Source organism: Hemiscyllium ocellatum, chromosome 8, assembly GCF_020745735.1.
Source record: "Hemiscyllium ocellatum isolate sHemOce1 chromosome 8, sHemOce1.pat.X.cur, whole genome shotgun sequence".
In the NCBI taxonomy this organism is placed as follows: domain Eukaryota; kingdom Metazoa; phylum Chordata; class Chondrichthyes; order Orectolobiformes; family Hemiscylliidae; genus Hemiscyllium; species Hemiscyllium ocellatum.
The window spans coordinates 76,469,868-76,492,310 of record NC_083408.1 but is presented as its reverse complement, the minus strand read 5'-3'; the positions used below and the strand labels follow the sequence as shown (position 1 = coordinate 76,492,310).

At 38.6% G+C, this 22,443-nt stretch overlaps 1 protein-coding gene across 1 annotated transcript; it reads right to left on the bottom strand.

Moving 5' to 3' along the window:
- Window positions 1-5,861: 5,861 nt before the first annotated feature.
- On the bottom strand, window positions 5,862-22,340 carry ckba (creatine kinase, brain a). Its single transcript, XM_060829233.1, has 8 exons — window positions 22,230-22,340; window positions 20,971-21,176; window positions 19,891-20,045; window positions 17,501-17,633; window positions 13,103-13,274; window positions 10,469-10,592; window positions 10,187-10,376; window positions 5,862-6,240 (listed from the first exon to the last, which is right to left on the bottom strand). The coding sequence occupies exons 2-8, from the start codon at window positions 21,161-21,163 to the stop codon at window positions 6,062-6,064; spliced, it is 1,146 nt and encodes a 381-aa protein (XP_060685216.1). The 5' UTR covers window positions 21,164-21,176; window positions 22,230-22,340; the 3' UTR covers window positions 5,862-6,061.
- Window positions 22,341-22,443: the final 103 nt, after the last annotated feature.

Genomic DNA, 22,443 nt, shown 5'->3' with positions numbered 1-22,443 from the left:
GTATGTGGAACTAGTTTAGTTTGGGAACAAAGTCAGTGTGGACTAGTTAGACTGAATGGTGAGTTTTCCATGCTGTCTGACTCTAATATCAAATTTACCACTGTACTCAAAGCAAATAATTTCAACTTACTTTTAAAGAATGATGCAGGTCTTTGACTGACTTCTGGAAAGTTGTGGATGTACTCTAGACTCAAATATTCTGTGGGAAAAGTGAAAAACTGAAAATACAACCTGTTAAATAATAATTACCCTTTTTAGAAAGTAATATTTTAGACTACAGTTTAAGAGTAATTTGAGATGGAATATATGAGAATTGTAGCAAGTTTGGGTGGTTCCTAAAACTTGCAATCTCTAGAGGATTTTCCTCAGTTCAGTTCCAGGAGTGTTGTGAATTAATTGACAGAGACTGATTTCCATGATCAGTCAACAACTCAATTATTGCATTATTTGTATAGCCAGTAAAGGAACACAAATTCCTCTGTTCCTGACTTTGGTTAATGTGGGTAGCTGTTCCCTCTGTGACTACCTGGTCAGGTCCACGCTGCCCCCCCCCCCCCCCTACAACCACCCTCCCATCCTGGCACCTTCCCCTGCCACTTCAGGAACTGCAAAACCTGCGCCTACATCTCCTCCCTCACCTCCTCTAGCTGATCTCTCCACGCTTCAGGCTCTCTGCCTGTATTCCTGATGAAGGGCTTTTGCCCAAAACGTCGATTTTACTGATCCGCGGATGCTGCCTGAACTGCTGTGCTCTTCCAGCACCACTAATCCAGAATCTGGTTTCCAGCATCTGCAGTCACACGAATTCTGTTGAAATACTGTCCGAAAATGGAACTGGCTGAGCGAATGAACATTAATAGCCAACCCCCAGGAGATGGTCAGCAGTTCCTAACCTTTTTATTATAAAGGTCCCAGGTTTCAAATTAATTTTTATTATCAGCCCACGTGTTTGAGAACAGAACCCACTTTGGTAACTTAAATTTGCACAGAGAATTAGCTGCAAAGACAGGGACATATCTACTTGTTACTGAAAACAAACTTCACTATCTGTGGTTGACACCATGAAAGTCGAGCTCAATTTTTAATATTTAAGCTATTTATATATTTTAGTTAACTTAATTCAATTTTTTAAAAAAAAATAAAAGAAACCCCAGATTCATTCTGAAGGCATGTTTCTAAGCTTTCTGTAATCTATCAGCAATTCAGTCTTTAGCAATAAACTTGTGACTTTCACTGATTCATCCGATCTCCCAGAACCTCAGTACAAAAGCTGTTAGATTGGGTATATAATTAAATAGTACATATTCTCATGAGAGCATAGTACTGCAGATGCTAGAAATCTGGAACAAGTAGAAAAATACTAAAGTTAACAGCAGGACTGGTAGCATCCATGGACAGGGTAACAGAATTAATCATTTTTAAATCTGATATGAGTTTAGAGTCAGAGTTTTACATCATGGAAACAGATCCTGTGCTCCAACTTGTCAATGCTTAGATTAGATTACTTATTGTGGGCTTGTTGGGCCAAAGGGCCTGTTTCCACACTGACCCTCCAAAGAGCAACCCACCCAGACCCATTCCCCTACATCTAACACTACGGGCAATTTAGCATCGCCAATTCACCTAACTTGCACATTTCTGGACTGTGGGAGGAAACCGGAGCACCCGGAGGAAACCCACGCAGACACAGGGAGAATGTGCAAACTCCACACAGACAGTTGCCTGAGGCAGGAATTGAACCCAGGTCTCTGGCGCTGTGAGGCAGCAGTGCTAACCACTGAGCCACCCAGATATCGTAAATTAATCTAGTCCCATTTGCCAGCATTTGGCCCATAATCTTTGTAAAACTTTCCCATTCATATGCCCATCCAGATGCCTTTGAAATATTATTATTGTACCAGACTCCACCACTTCCTCTGGCAGCTCATTCCATAGAAGCACCACCCTCTGCATGAAAAGGTTGTCCCTTTAGGTCCCATTTATATCTTTCCCCTCTCACCTTAAACCTCTGCCCTCTAATTTTGATCTTTCCTACACCTGGAAAAAGACTCTAAATCATAGAGTCATGGAGATGTACAGCACAGAAACAGACCCTTCATGCCCCTCAATTTTATAATGACCCTCCACAAGTCACCCTTAAACCTCTGACACTCCAGGAAAAACAAGTAGCCTTAGTCCATCCAGCCTCTCCCTATAGCTCAAACCCTTCAACCTCAGCATACCCTTGTAAGTCTTTTCTGCATCCTTTCAAGTTTAAATGGCATCCTTCCTGTAGCATGAAGACTGGAATTGAATGCTGTATTCCAAAAGTGGCCTAAGCAATGTCCTGTACAGCCACAACATGACCTCCCAACTCCTGTATATTCAATGTCCTGACCAATAAAGGCAAGCGTACCAAATGCCTCCCTCCCTACTGTGTTATAACGGTGACTTCACCTTCTAGGAACTATGAACCTACACCCTATGATCCCTTTGTTTGGCAACACTTCCCAGAACCCTCCTATTAAGTATACAAGTCCTACCCTGATTTGCCCTTCCAAAATGCAACACCTCACATTTATCTAAATTAATCTCCATCTGCCATTTCTCAGTCCATCTGATCAATATCCCATTGTACTTGGAGATACTTTCTTCACTGTATACTGTACCAAAATTGGTGTAATCTGCAAATTTACTAACCATACTTCCTGTCTTAGTTAAAACTGGATATGAGAAGAAATCATATCAAACTCAATGTTCACACTGTTTCTCTCTTCACAGATGCTGCCAGACCTGCCGAATTTCTTCAGCAATTATTACCTGTTAGTGCATTTAATCAATTGTATTTTTGACCCAGCACTCATTGTTTTAAAAAGTGTTGAATGAAGTACCACAGTTAACCAGCTGCAGCTGGTCACCAGTATCAACCACCATATTTCAGAATGTGGAGGAGCAGATCATAAAGGCCCGCAAACCCACTTCATTATTCAGTAACATTACAGTTAAGCTTCTACGTTAATTCCACTTTTCTGTTCTATTCCATTATGACCTTAGTTGGAGGTAAACATTTAAATCCAAATTTTACAGCAGTAATGTGGGCATACCAGTTGACGTTACTGGACTTCAAATTCTATAGCAGCTAGAAAATTTAAACTCAAGAAAAATCTGAAACAAAAGTTATTAGCAACTATGCTGACGAAACTACTGAATAGTCACAAAATTCAATTTCACTGGTTTCCTTTGAGGAAATTTGCTGTCCTTACCTCATCTGACCAACTTCAAGCCCATTGAGATCTGGTTGACTCAATAGCCCTCTGAAATGGCACAGTAAGCCATTCAGTTAGAAGTCAATTTATATTGGCAGTGTCCATAATGCCCACATTCCACGAGTGCATAAAGTGAATAGACAATACAATTGGCAGAAGAACTGTAGGCTAATGAATGATGCACAACAGCATAGAGAGAAGAACAAATTAAATAACACTAGAGCAACATGCTTCCAATTTTGGCCACAGCCATAATCTAAAGGTACTTTAGTCTGTTGTTATTTACAATGACTACAGCAGCACGTGTGCAAAAATAAGCAATTTGTTGAAATTTCCAGATTTATTTTCACGCTTTTTGCGAGACAAATCTGGAAGCAACGTATTCTTAGCTGCTTTAGGACAAGCCACATGCAGGATTTGAAAGCTGATCAAGGTTTTAGATAAAGATAATTAATGTGAGCAGAAATGTTTGTCCATTTGATAAGACATGATAAAATTTACCATATTTTGATTCTTCCCTTTCCAAGTCAGAGAAAGTAAAATTCCGTTTATGTTCCAATTACTGCAGCATGTTCAATCATCATATCCTCAGACAAAATTTGAATGAAGTATTTAAAGATATTGCAAGCATGAGTTATCATGTCATATTCAAAATAGACAAAGAAAGATTTGAAGTAATGAAAAGCAGTTATTAATACCAGACCTTTAAACAATACTTCAAAATACAATGTATTAAAGCGACTAACCACAAAACTTGGAGTTTAGAGAAGTTATAAAATTTGTAAGAGGTTTTATTTATATTCAATACAAGTCTTTTTGATACTGCAAACTGCTCAAATGTGAAAATAAAAAAAAAACAAAATCAATCTTAAGTGGGAGGTGAATGTAATGGTAAGGTCCTACTGAAACGCAGCTGTAGCAAGATTTCCTGGATCTATATTTTTTGAAACAGTATTGATGATAGGAGAAGAATTGGCTTAAAAACCACACTAGAAATAGTATGTGTAAATAGTGTAAAGTTTTACATCACTGCAACAGAGGAAACTTTTCAAGTTTACCTAAGGAAGATGCAGAGTTATTCAAATTTGTTTAACTCAGTACTTCACCCATCTATATTCAGAGCACAGTAATGAATGAGTTGACAATTGCCTTAGTGCTTGAAGCAGACAGCCTGATCATCATGAAGTGCAGTATTGTGCTATAGCTAGCAAGAATGCATCTACAGAGAGATAACCAATTAAGAAAGTGACCAACTCACAGGATACCATGTGGTATTGACAAAACCCATTCATCTTGAAATGGTTTGAGAGAAAGAGTATATATAAAGTTTAATAAACCTTGACAAATTATGAACATTTTTAGTTGCCCACCCCCAAGTTCCTACATTCATAGTCATTCAGCAAAGAAACAGCCCTTCACCCCAACTCATCCACGCTAACCAAACATCCCAATCTGACTTCGTTCCATTTGCCAGCACTTTGCTCATATCCTCTTTACCCTCCCTATTCATATGCCCATCCAGATTCCTTTGAAGTGTTGTAATTGTACCATCACTTCCCCTGGCAGGTTGTTTCACACATGCACCATACTCTGCGTGAAAAATATTACCCGTCAGATCCTTTTTAAAAATTTTTCCCCTCTCACCTTACCTATGTCCTCTAGTTTTGGATTCCTTCACCCTGGGGGGAAAAAAGAAAGGGAAAGAAAAGACAGCCTATCCATTCTATTCATGCCCCTCATGGTTTTATAAACCTCTAATGTCAACTCTAAGTCTCTAATGCTCCAGAGAAAAAAGCCGTAACATCCTTGCAAGTCTTTTCTGCACCCTCAAGTTTAATGTCCTTCCTTTAGGAGTTCTTTAATCCACCTTCAGATGCCACTATACCTATGTTTAGACTACTAAAAGTTTCACAAAAGATTAGATGGCTCAGAATTGCCAAAAGAAAAAAAACTGACAGCAGTTGCTTTTTAAATTTGTACAGCCTTTACGTTAAAAAAAATGGCTGCTTGGTCAACTTTACAGACCAAAAAGATGACAGAAAAGTAACAAGAGGTTCTTAAATAAAGACTAGTGAGGTAGACATGGGAAAAAAAAAGAAAGTGCTTCCAGAAATTAGGGAATTCAAAACAAAACTGAATAGTAACCATATCCATTAAGGGAAGGTGAATGTCAGTTTCAAATTCTAACTAGTGTAACATTCTTTCACAAGGAGTAGCTGAGGTAAATAGCATAAAATGGGTTTATGCTAGACAGCCACAAGGCAGAAAAAAAAAGGTGTAGAAAGTTGGACGGATTGTTTTAGTGGAGGTAGGATGGCAGAAGGTATGTGGAGCATAACACAGCCATTGATCATTTTAACAAAAACCTGTTTGTGTCAAATTCAATATGATGCAGAAGAAATCTAATCCCAACATTAAAAATTACTCCAATTACAAAATTCAAAGGCTCATTTGTGTGTTACTGTTTGAATAGACCTGGTATAAATAGAATTTAAGCAGGAAACAACTTAGGAGTGAGATACTGAAACCACCAAAGCAGTTTAAAAAAATGCAAGCTACAATAGCTGGCCCACAGAAAGGCTTAAGCAAGATTCTAAGAAAATTACTGTGCACTCATTTGTGAGGACCAAAGTATATTTATTCATTTTAATTCATCAGAATAACAATGCAGTGATTATAATTTGAAGACTACTACATTTATGGAAGATATTTTCCTAAAGACAACACTTTCCCAATCCAGACTGGCATCTTGAGGTTTTCATAATATTATACAATATATCCATTGAATAGTTTAGAAGTTGTGCGATAAAGTGACTTTACTTCTGAGCTGGGATAAGATCATCGATAGCCTGACGCTTTTCAAGGAGTTTCTCCATTTCAATGAGCAGCTTCACACCATCGACTACCATCTGAACCAATTCGACCTCAGAGAAACCCAAACGATCAGCATTGGAAATGTCAAAAATACCACCAACTGCAGCAGTATCAACACCACCTAGCAATGAGAAAGCAATAAATACCACTAAGTTAGAGTTGTAATGAAATACTAAAATCCAAGTGACCCGAAAAGACAAAGCAGTTTCCCTTTCAAGTAAATCATTAAAATACATTGGAATATTCACATCCTAAAAGACAGACAGGCAGGCAACAAAAAGTGGGATTTAATTAACAATTGCAATAAAAAAAAATTTAAAATTACACCAAGATTCCTTTTAAAAAGATAACAAATTGCACAAGCAACACATTCACAAAAACCTTTCAACAGTTTTTTTGAAACTGATCCATAAAATAAACAAGCTAAGCTGTATCATGGAAAAATAGAATGTAGAAAGGAAATGAAATGACTAAAAACTTTTACTTCAGTATTTTTCCAATATCCTAATGTAGTCTGAAGTGAATCATGCTTTAATCTTGTGACAGTGCTTTAAAATTACAAAATAAAAATAGCAACTAGATCTGCAGGGGAGGGAAGCATGTCAAATCAAGTGATAATCCAAAGACTGGCTTAAGTTTATTCACAGAATCCAAATTTGGCCCAATAGATAAACCTGATCTCTCTCAAAAGGATGACACAAACAACCAACATACAAGTAGTTTCCAACACCAATGCAGAAAGTAATAGCCTTTCTTTGTAAAATTGGCTCTGTTCTGAACTAGTGTCAATCCCATCTCAAAGGTATGAGCTTTGATTCTTCATGTATTTGTTCTTTTCCTTGAGCATTTAAATTGTAGATCCCCCACCCCCATCTGTTTGCTAGCAAGCTAGGCAATTGTTTAAAGACATTAAAATGCTTTTGAAAGCAGTAAACCTAAGCTGCATTGTAGGGCTGGACTTCGTCCTCTCCCACCAGAAGTGGGAAAGGCATATGCATAAAATTCAGTAGCTAGCTTTTCTAGCATCTGCGATCTTTTCTGACATCAGAAAAGTATTGGGTAGTTTGTCTACTCAAGGGCCTATTAAAGCCCTTAAAATGCCTCACAGATGATCACACAGGATTCATCCCATCACCTACATTTTGCCTGTCAAGAAATACCACTGCCATGTAGTGGCCCAGCAGGTGAACAGAGTGTATATTCTTTCAGTTCCCCAGAGGCACTCTCCTTCTAGAAGGGGACTTTTGCCCCATTAATGAGCTTAACCCTCTGTCTGGCCTCTTGAACCCAGCTCTCAATCCCAAGTAATGGGTAACACATGGTCAGAGCAGTGACCACTGCTCTCAGCTGACAGTGCTGACTGCAGATGCTGGCACAGAATGCCTGGTAGCTTGCAAATCAGACTTCCTCCAAAGGAAGGGCTAGTCTCATGTGCCTGGACAGACTTGGTTCCAAAACCTTTAGTCAGGACAACCATGGAGAACATAACAGGAAAAACAGCAACCTAACCCTCATGCACTCTGTCTTACCTTGTAAAGTTCAGCTGTTTTTAAATGTACTTTAAAGATGGATACAGAACTCCATTCTGGACCTGCCATTTTAAAAAAATTTCTGAATTCTCCTCACTTATCTTAACCAGCTTCCATAAAAGAGGTGGAGACACCTCAATTCTTAAATAATCATGTGGCAATCTGAATTCTAGGAGTGAGTGACTGTTATACCCACTTTATCTGAATGGTTCTCTGGTTTGTCTTGAAGGATCAATACCTGTAATTATGCAGACCAACAATTTATAAGAGTGCTCAGTTCATGCTTTGACAGTCTCAAAGTGTTCTGCAACAATTGCAGCATCTTGAAAAATAATTGTTTTCACCATTTTGCCAAATACATGTTGCAGATTCAGTTACCAATAAATTGAGAATCCATATTTGGCTATAAAATTAAGAATTTAGAAATGAATGGATGGTCAAGGATAGCCAGTATGATTCATTATTAATTTTGTGTCAAAGACCAGATGCATGACACACGTGTATATGACTGCCAGTATGTTGCACAAGTGGCTTCTGCACAAGTGGCCTTTTCAGAAGAGCACCAGGAGGCAGCTTCCAGTAAGATTGGATGCTAACATTGAAGATGGCATCTTCATACCTAATTTTTTTTAAGTCTCACAAACTAATGTAGAAGTTTATTCCACCATCCAGTCCTCCACATCTTGTTGTCTCAAGATTAAAAATAGGTGGCACTGGACTTGATTTCAGGCACAGATATTGGTCACTGTTTAAAACATGTCAGAGACACAGGATGTACTTGAACATCTACATGAGCTTCCAGCCAGAGGGCAGGAAATGAGATCACAGATGCCAATATTCCAGAAAACAAAATTATTAATCTGCAGCACAGCTGGAGGGCAAAGTGAAGAGCAAGCTACAGCAGAAGGCTGATGGATTTTGCACGAAGTACTTGAGGTCTCAAGAAGCCTGCCAAATGGAATCTGGACAATGTCACGGAGCAAGGAGGAATCCAGAACAAACTTGGCACAGGACTTAAAAAGTTTGGAACCAGTCTGTTCCAGTCTGGGAGCAGTGGCCAACTCCATCAGCACATTTATGAATTCCAACATAACTTTGCATTTATAGCCAACATCACAGCTGCATTCCTATTGCATGGCTGACCCGGAATCTCCTGCTCCTACTGCCTGCAATTAGGATGCATTGAAAAGATTTGCAGGTTGATGTTCAACTGGTTTGATGATATCATGAATACAAATGTTCCTTGGCTATTAGGTCCTGGAGCAGATCTTGAATCCATGGCATCTAGGTTCAAATCTGATCTTGCATGATAACAAAGTTGTGGCTAACATTGTTCAAAAAGGCTTGCAGGATCTTAACTGTAGAGCAAGTTGCTTCCTAAGATGGTAAGGATACTGCTCTGGACAAGTGACAGTGGACCATGACTCAAAAGTTGGTTGTCTTCTTGAAGGCATCTTTCATCCTTATACCACTACACTGTTGATGCCCATCCAAGATGGTGCACCTCTCATGGCTTTCAGAGAGAGTTACTTGATAAACTTTCAAGTTCATCTAGGACTGTATATTTTTCATAGACTGTTAGCAGCCTTCCAAAATCCAACATATAACCACTGAACATTGCTTAGATAAAAATAGAGGAAGGTCACCAAAAAGAAATGTTGTAGTGACTAGTGTCAGACATAGGCAACATATCAGAATGTCATTAAATGGAGATTAAGGATTACTGGTATTGAACTGAAAATTTCGTGGACAGCCTAACCATTTTTTAAAAAGGGGCTGGCTATATTCTAGCATCTCCAACAACCTCATTATTTTTAATGTGCAAAAATAAGGACACAAGCTGTGTCCTTATGTCACTGGGGTTTTGTACAGCATGCAAACCACCAGCAGTCTTGACATGCACTACAGAAATCCCCTAGAGTGGTAGTTTCAGCACTGAAAGCATTACTTCAGCATGTCAATGCTCTAATCTGATTAGATTTTATTTCCTAATTTTATGTATTATGCATGTAAATGTTGATTGTGGCTGATTGACAAATGTGCACATTGACAGCAGTTCGCCCTCAGTATAGCTACCCTATCTCATCATAGTGGCTTAAATATAGCTGGAACAGCAGACTAGAAATAAAATGAATGCTTGCCCGGAAACCAGGAAGTACTGATGAACAACAAATTGGAGAAACTCCACAGGTCAGAGACACAGACAGTGAACCAGTAAATATTGCAAATAACACTAGCATGGTAGAGTCAGAATCATAGAATTTGTTGCCACACAGTCTCCTTCACAACTGTTGGAGAATGTAAAGGAGTTTACAGCTTTACTGGAGTTTCTTGGCCACAAGAAATTCTAGAGCAAAACTTCTACCAATATGATTGATTGTAAGAGTTACTTGTTTGAAGAATAAATTCTATTGTTCCAAATTCTTTACATTTGGTCAGTTCACTTTGGATTATCTGTCTAGCACTTGACTGCTAGAATGTACTGTATAAATATTCAGGGCTTTGCAACAATGTACTTTCTAGGCAAGATCAACCTACCTGTACCACGTTTCTGCAGTCGCAGCTTTTTCAGAATTTCACCAAATTTATCATGTTTGCTGAGATTAGGAAGCTTCACATGGACACCAGCACGGAGACCTGTTCCCAGGTTAGAGGGGCATGTCAGGATGTAGCCAAGGTGCTCATTCCACATAAATGCACGACCATTGTTTTTGAAGACATTTTCAATCTAGAATTTTGAAAAGACAAAAAAGTATTCAAAAATAAAAAGAAACCACCACAGGCTTTTGGCTTTTACCAACCAATGGTACAGATTTGTACCTTTGTTAGCCCTGTACAGAAACGGGTGAAGACTTCTTTCATATTTCCACCTTTCTGCATGGAAATGACTCGAAGATGATCTTCTTCATTTACCCAAACTAAGAAAGTCTTATTGTCATTGTGCCTAAAAGAAAGAAAAATGATTGAAATTACTGATTAATTCGTAACCAATTTATTAAAGTCAGTGCTAGTGTATACAGACAACTAAATATTGTGCTTTCGACAAAAACTCAATTAGAATAATTACATTTGACTCATCACAGTCACGTGAGCTCCGGGCTAGTCCCATTTATCTGTCCTTTTCCTGTAGCCCTGCTAATTTCACTTCACAATTGTCCAATTTCCTCTAGAAAGCCACAATTAAAATTTCTACCCACCATCTCCATAGTGTATTTCAGATCCTAGCCACTTGCAGCTTAAAGACAAAAGCAAAAACTCATAATCAGGTTAAAAACTGACTAGTTTTCAACCCTTCAACCAATTGAATCAATCATTCTGTCCATCTACTGACCAACCTCCATAATTTTGAATACTGCAATTCAAGTTGCCTTTCAGCATGCTCATCTAATGAAAGCAGCCACAGCTTCTCCAATTTAATTGTGCAACTGATATTGCTCATCCCAGAATCTCTCAAATATTTCCAGTTCCCTCTCCAACACATTTGTGTCCTTCAGGTAGTGATGAGTGATGTCACTGGACAAATAATCTGGAATCCCTGAGTAATGCCTGGGGACATGGATTCAAACTGCACCAGGATAGTTGGAAGAGATTTAATTGTCACATTTAAAACAAAACACAGGGAATGAAAGCTACCTCACAACAGTGACCACAAAACTACTTAATTGCTGTAAAAACCCATCTGGTTCTCAAAAATCTTAGAGGGAAGAAAATCTGCGTCATTATCTAGTCTTGCCTAGCTACACATGACTCAGAACCACAATGCAGTTGCTTTGGATACTCTTGAAGGGATATTGATGGACAATAAATGCTGATCTCATCAGCCATGCTCACATCCCACAACTTGTGTATACCTAAAGGTATACAAATATTCCAGTGAGACCAAACCAGTGTTTTCTTTTAAAAACACATTTGTCATAATTTCCTTGCTTTTGCAAGCAAAAGGAACTGGCCTTAAATTGTGGCTTTATATTTACTCCCTCAGTGCACTTCTCTGGTCTTCTAGCACCTGCTCATATCCAGGCAATGTTGGAAGATTACAGCCAACACTTGTGGGCGGCACGGTGGCACAGTGGTTAGCACTGCTGCCTCACAGCGCCAGAGATTCAGGTTCACTTCCCGCCTCAGGCGACTGACTGTGAAGTTTGCACGTTCTCCCAGTGTCTGCGTGGGTTTCTTCCGGGTGCTCCGGTTTCCTCCCACAGTCCAAAGATGTGCGGGTCAGGTGAATTGGCCATGCTAAATTGCCCGTAGTGTTAGGCAAGGGGTCAATGTAGGGGTATGGGTGGGTTGCGCTTCGGTGTGGACTTGTTGGGCCGGAGGGCCTGTTTCCACACTAAGTAATCTAATCTAAACTTGCAGAACTTCCATCCTTACTTTTCTTTATGTGCTGGTTTGGATCTCAAGTCCTGGTGTCTTATCAGGCAGAAGTTTTGTTTGTCCAATCTATTGCTAGCAGAAGTTATATATTTGTTTTAAGAATCAAACCAATATATTCTGTAATGAATTCAAAGTCACCACCCTCTGAGAGCATATATGTTGCCTTGCGTGAAGACAGTTTGCACTTGTGTTTGCAACATCGGTTTTGGGGGGGGGGGGGGGGTGCGGAAGACAAACAGTAGCACCTGCTAGTATTCAAAATTTGTAAAATGCCTACACTCACTTTTACACAATCCACCATAAACACTTGCAAGGTTATTATTTAGGAACTTATATTGGTTTAATTACCAATATAAAGTTCTTTTCAACTAAACTACGGAAATGAATTAAACCATGCTTGTGACCAAAAGGAGGAAACAGGCTACATTGTGGAAACACTGACTTCTGCATAATAAATCTAACAATGAGTAATGGCCATACAGTGCCTGTACATGCAAGCCAATTGTAAAATAAGCTTCTAAAATGAAAGTCCAAACAGCAATCCCTTCCATACCATCCTTGCAGAAAGCTGAACTTTTTCCCAAACTGTCCTCCACTTCATATGAAAATGTGTTGCTGGTTAAAGCGCAGCAGGTCAGGCAGCATCAAAGGAGCAGGAAATTCGACGTTTCGGGCATAAGCCCTTTATCAGGAATAAGCCCTGATGAAGGGCTTATGCCCGAAACGTCGAATTTCCTGCTCCTTGGATGCTGCCTGACCTGCTGCGCTTTAACCAGCAACACATTTTCAGCTCTGATCTCCAGCATCTGCAGACCTCACTTTTTCCTATACTTCAAAATGGCTTGTATAACTTTCTAACTGCACAGTTATTTGCTAGCAGAGACAGATAAACTACTAGCTGCTGGTTAATAAAAAAATACACTTTAGGCTAACTTTACTTTGGAAATTGATAAACCCACCCTGCATTCAGTTCATTAACTATTAATACAGTGCTTCAGCAACCAGCATTCAAAAGAGTTGAAATAGTTTCAAATAAGCAAGCATTTCATTAGTTCTCGACTCCCACTAAGAACTGACCAGATGCCTCTGCCATCAGGCCAATCACGTGCCATCCCAGAAGCCAATAGCAGTGGAGACACAGGCTTGTCAAACAGGAAGTGGTCGTCAATTAGATTCTGCTGCTCTTGGTCAGTCATGTTCTTCAGGGCATAGTATTTTCCAGTAAACTCACCATCCAGACTTCCCAAAGCTAGGTGAATAATAATATTATTATTATTATTATTATGAATAATAGACAAGAGAATTTCCAAATTTAACAGTTTGGCTTGATTGTTAAGTCAAAACCTCAAATGAGAAAAGGAAAATTAAGCAAAATATCAAGGTTATTTAAGACATGGCAAATAATAGATTAAATGACTGCCATTAACTCTTATTAAGACTAAATATTGGGCTTAGAGAGGCTACATTTTAATCAAATGAAAACATGTGCAGCTGTCAATTAAAACAAACAAACAAACCAGATTACAGGGACCAAATGATGCAAATTTTGAAAGCTTGGGCAAGCAGGTTTCCCCTAAAGTTCATTAATTTGGGCAGAATTGGTCTTGAGTCATGAGAGATGTTTCAGGAAAAACCTGATGAGAGTCAACAGCAGGGATGCCTCCAGAGACTGCAGAGCACCAGAAAGGTTGCTTTACTGTCACAAAAGTGAAATCTAATGTATCCAGGCCCATGGTTCTTAATCTTTGGTCTCCTTGGGGACTCCTGCACAGACCTTTCATGAATTCTACAATAGAGGATCAACACACAGATGGATGATTGTATAGGATGCCATGTTTGAGGATAAGCAAGCCAGCAGAGGCTTGCTTTATTCTCCATGCTCACTATAGTATACTTCCCAGTTATTCACTACTGTCCCCTTACACTTTTACTGATCTGCTGTTCCTAGGCTCAGTCCTCTCAGGATCTTGCTGTGGATAAAGTGACTCTGCAATGAAAAGTGAGCATTTTCTTCACGCCAATGTAATGTAGTTGCCCTTTTTCCTTAAAAGTGAAGGCATTGTATCCAAGGGGGTTTACACATTTATAATATTTAATTTAGAGGGGTGTCGGAGTACTTCCAATTAGTTGTACAGCACAGAAACAGGCCCTTTAGTCCAAATCATCATGCTGACTAAATACCCTAAAATCAATCTAGTCCCATTTACAAACATTTGGCCCCCTAAACCCTTCCTATTCATATACCCACCCAGATGTCTTTTAAAATGCTGTAAGTGCAGTAGCCTCCACCAATCCTTCTGGCAGCTCATTCTATACACGTACCAGCCTCTGAGAAAAAGTTGCCAACAAATCAGTTTAAATTTTTTTTCTCCTCTCACCTTAAACCTATGCTCTCTAGTTCTGGACTCCCCTATGATGGCAGGTTGGGGTGCAGGTGTGGGGGAAAAAGGAGGATACCTTGGCTATTCACCCTATCCATAGCTCTTTATTTTCTAAGCCTCCAAAGTCACCCATCAGCCTCTGATGCTCCAGGGGAAATAGACTCAACCTATTCAGTCTCTCCTTTTGCTCAAATCATCAAGCCCTGGCCTTTCAAGTTTAACAGCATCTTTCCTACAGCAGGGAGACTAGAATTGAATGCAGAATTCCAAAAGTGGCCTATCCAAAGACTGTACAGTCACAATATGATTTCCCAACTTCTATACTCAATGCACTGACCTATAAAGGCAGTATACCAAATGCTTTTTTTTCATTACTGTGTCAACCTGCAACTCCACTTTCAAGGAACTATGAACCTGCACCCCGTCGTCTGTTTGGTGTCACTTCCCAGGGCCCGATCATTAATCCTGCCTTGATTTGACTCATCAAAAATGCAACACCTCACATTTATCCAAATTAAACTCCATCTGCCACTTCTCGGCACAATAGCACATCTGATAAAGGTCCCATTCTGCTAAAATAACCTTCTTCACTGTCCACTACATCACCAATTTGGGGTCATCCACAAACTTACTAACCATTCCTCCTATATTCATAGAAAAAAAAAGCAGTTGTCCCAACATTGCCACAAGGATCAAAATTACTGATCATAGGCCTCCAATCCAACCAGCTCTCTACCACCACCCTCTGTCTCCTACCATCAAGACAATTTTGTCCAAATGACTAGCTCTCACTGGATTCTATGTGATCTAACTTGGGTGACTAGTCTACCATGCAGAACTTGAAGGCCTTGCTGAAGTCCAGAAATAGACAACATCCATCAGCCTCCAGTCTTTCAACATCTCGCCCATGGCTATTGATAACAAATATCTCAGCAAGGTGGCCAGCAATCTCTTCACTTGCTTCCCAAAACATTCTGGGATTGTGTCCTGGGGATTTATCCATCTTTATGCACTAAGACGACAAGCATCTCCTCATCTGTAATAAGGATACTTAAGATATCACTATAAAATTTCTCCAAGTTCTCTAGCTTCCTTATTCACAGTAAGTATTGACAAAATACTCATTTAGTATCACATCCATCTCTAGTAGTTCCACGTGGATGGTCTTGATTATCTTCAAGGGGCGCTATTTTCTCTCTACTCTTTTGCCCTTAAATGTATTTGTAGAAAATTGCTGGATTGTCCTTAACCAAAATTTGTCAAAAAAGAATCTAGCAACTACAGAAAAAAAAAGTTTGAAAATCACTGATCTGAATTTTTGACAATTGAAGAATCTTTCAATCAACTCAGTTGTTTCACTAACTTGCTTAAAATTAATGGAGATAAAGTCACACTTCCTCTCCAGATGTTGTTATGGAGATGACCCCCAAGGTGAGCCACATTTATATCACCTGACAAAAGGAGCCATGCCCAATATTCATAAGCATAGTTTCCCAAGCTTTGCCAGGTTCTGCGATGGCCAGAGTCGAAAGAAAGCAATGCTAGGAAGCCCCACTTTATCCTAAATTTCTGTGTTGATGATGGAGTTTCAGGTAGGTGTAGTTCCCACCCACAGGTTATCTACAGCCTGATGTGTGCTGTATGTGTGTACCCCAGCCGAATTACAAGCCATTCCAGGATAGTACGCGAAGGTTAGTGTAAACAGTTCAGGCTGTATGTTTCCATTTTTAAACAAAATTGCAAACCTGCCACTTAACTAAAATTACTGTCACTCTTGCTGAAAGAAATGGTTTCAATGCTGGGTGTTGAGAACTAGAAGGAATCCACATCCCTCTTTAGCATACGAGCAGCCGATTTGAAAAACTGGAAACAAACTGAGGATACCAGCTTGCTAACCTTCATTTGTAACAAAATGTTACCTCACCTGGATATAAAAGGGTACAATGTAATTTTTCCTCAATTCATCAGTTCTATTTTGAACAATTCAGTTAAAGTTGAAGCCAAAAAGAGATTCCTGCAATTATGCAAGTCATAAAATAATTCCATCAAAAACAAAAGCAATTTTAAGAAATTGCAGAAGACTGATAAAACATTCCTTTTTTCATTTTCTGAGCTATGTCGTGGGATTATAGTGTAAAGTAAATATTCAGGGCTTTTCAGATTTCATTTAAACTTTGTAGGCTATAAACTGAAACACATGATTCCTAGAGCTTTGGCAATAAGTCAGTTACATTATTGCTTTCAGGGAGTGTCAGCAGCACCCAGAACTTGTTATTCACCCATTCATGCTAGATTTGTACTTCAGCCCCATGACCTTTACATTACTCACTTGTACCAGATAGGAGGAAATAATTATCTGATGACAGCTCAAATTTTACTGGGTTTTCAAGCAATTGAAGTAGTTGTCATTTAAACATCTTTCTTTATAAGAAAGAATTACTTTCTTTTTTACATAGAGGAATATTCTCCTTTTTTGGTTTTAAGGCACACAGTTAACATTACATTCATATACATTGGCTGTTTCATTCCAAGAATTAGTGTGTTTGAAATCCACATTGTTTGAAACAAGAGGTCACAAGCACAGAGTACACAGTCATTCTCTTCCATAAATGGATAAGTATGTGGGTTACAGTTTCAGATGTAGTATTTACAGTTAAGTGGAGCATTAGATTTGCCAGAAGCTGCTCTTAGCTTGAAAAAAAAAAGTGTTTAAGGAAGTATACTGAAAAGGTGAGATTATTCCAGTTCCCTTTTCATGCAAGACTCATGTTCTGACTGAATTCAACTAGTAGGAGCTTTAACTTTTGGGCAGAAGGTAAATGTAGAATTTTTGAAAAAAAAAAACCACACCAGCATTGGAACTTGAAAACACTAGAGAAACACCAGGGTAGGGGCAAATTAATATTGAAAGACAATAAAGATAACTTAAAAACCAGAGTAAATTTAATTATGACTGTACTATCAAATAATTGAGCTCAATGCTGGTTTTAGATTATATTTGTGAAGTATAACATTTTCCAATGCCTTTGATGGTTCAGATTAAATATTAAAGATAAAATTAAGCAATTCAGTGACATCATTCATTTGACTTTACCTTCCTCTGAGAGTTTCTCAATAGCACGACGCTCCCCTCTACTGCAATGAGGGGGAAGGCAGAAGCCACATATACTGCGACCTGTGCGGACTCGACTGCTCAGCACATAATTGGAATCTAGGTCATCACCACCCTTAAAACAAACACATTCATATTTATTTCTTCCTTTGTGGGTTATTAATCTATTAAAAATGGAATAATAGATGCAAGTGACCTCATAATATTAACCAGACTTAATTACAATCCACCAAAAAGGGAATGCAATGCCAGCTTGGCTAGGCTTTTTGCTCACTTTCCAACTTACAACCTTATTTGGCAGCAGTTATATTGAATCATGTAGAAAAGCAATACAATTTCACATTTAGCATCAAAATTGGCAAGTAGCCAAATGGGCTTAAGTATTCCTAAAAACAGCAGTATGACAGAATGCAAACTCACTTGCAATGTCAGTTCATTCAATAAATAACTCCAAGTTAGTGGATCAAGTTTAAAAACTAAATTGCTCAAGGTGTTCAGAAGAAAAGGTGCAATACATAAATACCTTTAACTGGATACTGTCTACAATCTCAGTTAAATATTAAAAAAGTGCTGAAAATGACCAAATAAAATCAAAGTTTAATTTCCATACAAAGCAATAGGAGTAGAAAAAAGGTTTGTCTTGAATATAAAGTTTGCAAAAAACAACAATCCCAATTTGATTATTGTCCTACAATGCATTGATGTATATCTCATTTTATGCATGAACACTTCTTTGCATTCTCCTTCGGTAGAAACAGGCTGACACCAGTGCAGCAGAGGGAATGCTGCATTGTTAGAGCTGCCCTCTTTCAGAAAAGACATTCAACTTTCTAAGCCTTTCTGTTGTCACATTGAAACAAAGACCCCTGGACCCTCTTGTGAAAGGAGAGAGAATTGTCCCTTGTACTTGAGTGGGTTAAAAAAAACACTGATCATAGTCATGCTGCCATTGGCAAAATCTTGCCATGTGCAAACTGGCTGTTTTATTTCTACACTACAGGATGTCAAGCGTACCTAGTTTGCTATAAATGAACATTTCTGGTATGGTCGGTGGTCATGTATGGTTTGATATCAAGACAAGTATTTTTTTAGTTCCATTTAATACTAGCTAATCACAGCTAGTGTTGAACTGTAGTATTGTTGGACATTTTAATCAAAATCTTTGTAACTTGTACTACTAAAGTGTATTAAATGAAAATGTCAAAAGAGAAAGGAAAACATTTTATATTGAATGGGAAGAACATGCTGGCTGGTTAAGAAGTTAGCAAAGGCATTGCTGTTGAGAATGCACCAGTTAGATGACTGACAGTTAACTGCCAAGTTTTTTTTTAAATTAGTCAAAGCAATACTCCAAGAATGGGTGTAAGCTATTTCACAAAGTTGAAACAGGCAGTGTATATACATTCTCCATGGCAGCAGTTCTACTAATCATCCACAGAATACTCTAATGGTCTCACTGGACTATAGAAAATGCTGAAAAAGTGACCAAATGAATTCAAGAGGGCAATTTAATGTTTTACATGGAAATTAAACAATGGTAGAGATAAAGAAAGTTTTCCTTTAAAATAATTTTTTTTTGCAATGACCACTTTTACATTGGTATTCTTTCACATGGGGTTGGAACGAAGGGTCTGTTTCCATACTGTACATCTCTATGACTCTATGTCCTGATGAGCATAATAAAAAGATTCAATAAAAATGCCTCTCAGTAATACTATAATTTGTTAAAACTAGCATAGGGAGATCACAAGTCAAGCCTTGCTAGTCCCATTAAAGTAAAAAGTAAGGTCTGCAGATGCTGAAGATCAGAGCTGAAAATGTGTTGCTGGTTAAAGCACAGCAGGTTAGGCAGCATCCAAGTATTCCTGATGAAGGGCTCTGGCCCGAAACGTCGAATTTCCTGTTCCTTGGATGCTGCCTAACCTGCTGTGCTTTAACCAGCAACACATTTTCAGCTCTAGTCCCATTAAAGGCATCATAGCAAGTTACAAGAATTCCTCCAGGCAGCGATTCTCAATGTTAAAAATATAGCATCAAAACTGAAATCAATAGATTCTTCACAAAGTTGCACAACATTAAAATAATGTTAGCAAATGCTCTGACAAACATTTAGCCTAGTAGAAGTATCTATGCAATGCCAGTTAAAATCCTTCCAGGTCAGAAAGTGTATAGTAGCAATTTTACATCTATTTACTCTTAAAATGTCAAAAACAATCCATTGTATTACTTGCTCAACCCGCAGGAGATTCAAGGTGGCAGTTCACCACAACCTTAAAGGGCAACTAGGGATGAACAATAAATGCTGGCCAGCCAACGACACCCACATCCCACAAGTGAATTTTTAAAAATTCAATTAGGAAGAGATCCCTCACCTTGAGATTCTCATGGTTAAGATCAGTTTTATGCTTATCAGTCGGTTTGTAGCCACCGTGACGATCCCGAATGACTGGATCAAAAAGATCCTTAAAAACCACATATGATTCTTCATCACCAGCAACACAACCTACTGTCATAATAAATGGGTGGCCTGTACAGAAAAAAAAACACTTTAATGAATTTTAAAAGTACTCTGTAGCATCAGAAATATGTTGCTTTTAGCTTTTCTGATTGAGAACGACAACTTTTTCCAATCTTAGAACTGGATTGCAATACTGACCATCAAGTCTACCAAAATACTTGCTTACTTCAAATGAGGTATAGACAGTGATATAGAAACCATCGAGACTGTCGTGCAATGATATACAAGGATTGGTCTTACGTTCCTTGACAATAGCGAATTTATAAGCAGACAAGAAAATAAAAATCAGTCAAGACTAGAGTGGTGCTGGAAAAGCACAGCAGGTCACGCAGCATCCGCCAAAAATAATCACCCGGGCCACTAAAACAATCGAGTGGAACTCGATGAGCGAAGGAACTGGCCACTCATTCAGCCGATTGAAAAGTTTTGCCGGGGTAATCAATCTCTGTACACCATCGAGAGTAAATGGGATTGGACTTGAGTTTCAATGTACAGCATTTTGGCCATGTGGTTGTTGCGTTTGCTCAGATCAGAGCATTCTTCTGGGTATAATCTCTTCATCTTGAACGCGGTCATTTAGAGGTGCAGGGGAAATTCACAACTACATTGAAATGAAAACAAACATAAATAAGACGGATCATATCCCGGATACCATCTTACTATCTCTTTACAGAAGGTCGCTGCCGCGCAGGTATAATCCAATTCAATAATGCTCAACAGCAGAGAGGCTAAAAATCAGAAGCAAACTTTTAATAATGTTTCCATTTTAAATTAATGATCCAAATCAATTATGTAATGGGTCGTCAGGGCAGGCTTTAAACACACCCAATATAAGATCGGGGTTTGTATACATTTCCCAATTAATTTCTTAATGTTTTTTGTAAAGCAGCGCTTCTGTACGGAGGAAAGCAGATGGCTCACAGTACGGGTTTACCTGGGTTGTCAATCCCAGTCTGAATGACATCGTCAAGGGTAAATCCGCTAGGGGTTTGCTTATCTCTCAGCTTGCTATACATCTCCAGGGTCAGGACTTTAGCCATGTGGTTGTTATGTTGGCTCAAATCCGGAAATTCTTCTTTCGCGGAATATTTCATCTTCAGAAGGTTGTGACTATTGCTGAATGGCATGGTAACCACTTTACTGCGAACACAAACAAGAGTTTTAGAAATCGCATTTTAAAAGACGGACTTCCAATAACGAGACTGAATAGTTTTGGTCCCAGAACTTCAAATATAATGGAGTCCCATTTGCGAATATTAAAAAACACGCCATTCAGCAAGAAAGCTGCTTTATAAACCATTAATTCGAGAACAAGTTAACCGAATTTTTTTTTAACAGTACTTGAAACAAATGATGTTAGTAAACTTCTGGACGATAACAGCAAAGTCTCTAGCATCTTTCAGACACTTTTCTTTCATTTCTAGGTCTCGGTCACCGAAAATCATTTACGATTTCGTGATTTTATTTATTTGAAAAAAAAATGGATTTTTGACATTGAGCTTTTAATACTTTTGCCCTTCCGACGTTGTGGATTAGTGAACAATAATCTCTTGATTATTTCAGAATTCTTCCGTACGGCTGAAGACACTATTGGATTCTCAAATAACCTTCCGATTACGTAAATTCCTCGTCCTTCGTGACCCTTTCCCGTTGTATTCTATGTAAATTTGAGGACAATTCAAGCACAGCAGCTATCTACGTGTTAAGATCCAGATGTCACAGATTAAAACCAATGGATTAGCACAAATACCGTTCTTGATCCTTTTCAAGCATGCTGGATTCTCTATCTTAGATGCACAAAATTTAAATTTGAATGAAGCTTTCAATATTAAAAGCATTCTACTCCCTAGGAAACTTTCATCAAGATAGAGACAATCCTTGAACTCTAATAAAATTCCTTCAATCCTGCTTTCAGTCAGTCAATGCTCAGGAGAACGGTCGGAGCCAAATTGCATCCGAGTGAATTATTTTAGAGGTAGGGAACGAGGAGTATAAATGTACAACCCACAGTTGACTGTTTCGTTTCATTTCAAAATTATTTTAATTCACCTTTTCGAATGCTTTGCAATTTGTTATATTTGCACTGATGCATCTTGCTAGAGTTTGCATTGAGAGTAAATACATAACAGCTTTGAAGCAAAAGAATGCAAATTATAGGATAGCGTTTAAACTATTTTTTTTAAATAACCTTACCTGAATGATGAGGATTTTTTTTATATTTAAGAAACCAGTTTAATTCTCAGCCTGCTCTTCCCTCCTCAGCCTATCTCCACGCTACCCTGATTGGTGTCCGAGCGTTCCACACGTCCCCATTGGATTATATAGCGCGGCGAGAGTGCACTGCTATTGGCTGCTACTTTTAACCCCATTCACACCACGAACTGTCAATCAAAGAGGAACCGATTGC

Excerpts from the sequence above, each read along its gene's own strand:
- ckba (XM_060829233.1), bottom strand. The coding sequence starts at position 21,163 with ATGCCATTCAGCAATAGTCACAACCTTCTGAAGATGAAATATTCCGCG. Across the intron at positions 20,046-20,970 it reads GACTGGGATTGACAACCCAG|GCCACCCATTTATTATGACA; the intron begins GTAAACCCGTAC and ends TTTTCTGTACAG. Across the intron at positions 10,377-10,468 it reads TCTGTACAGGGCTAACAAAG|ATTGAAAATGTCTTCAAAAA; the intron begins GTACAAATCTGT and ends TCAAAATTCTAG.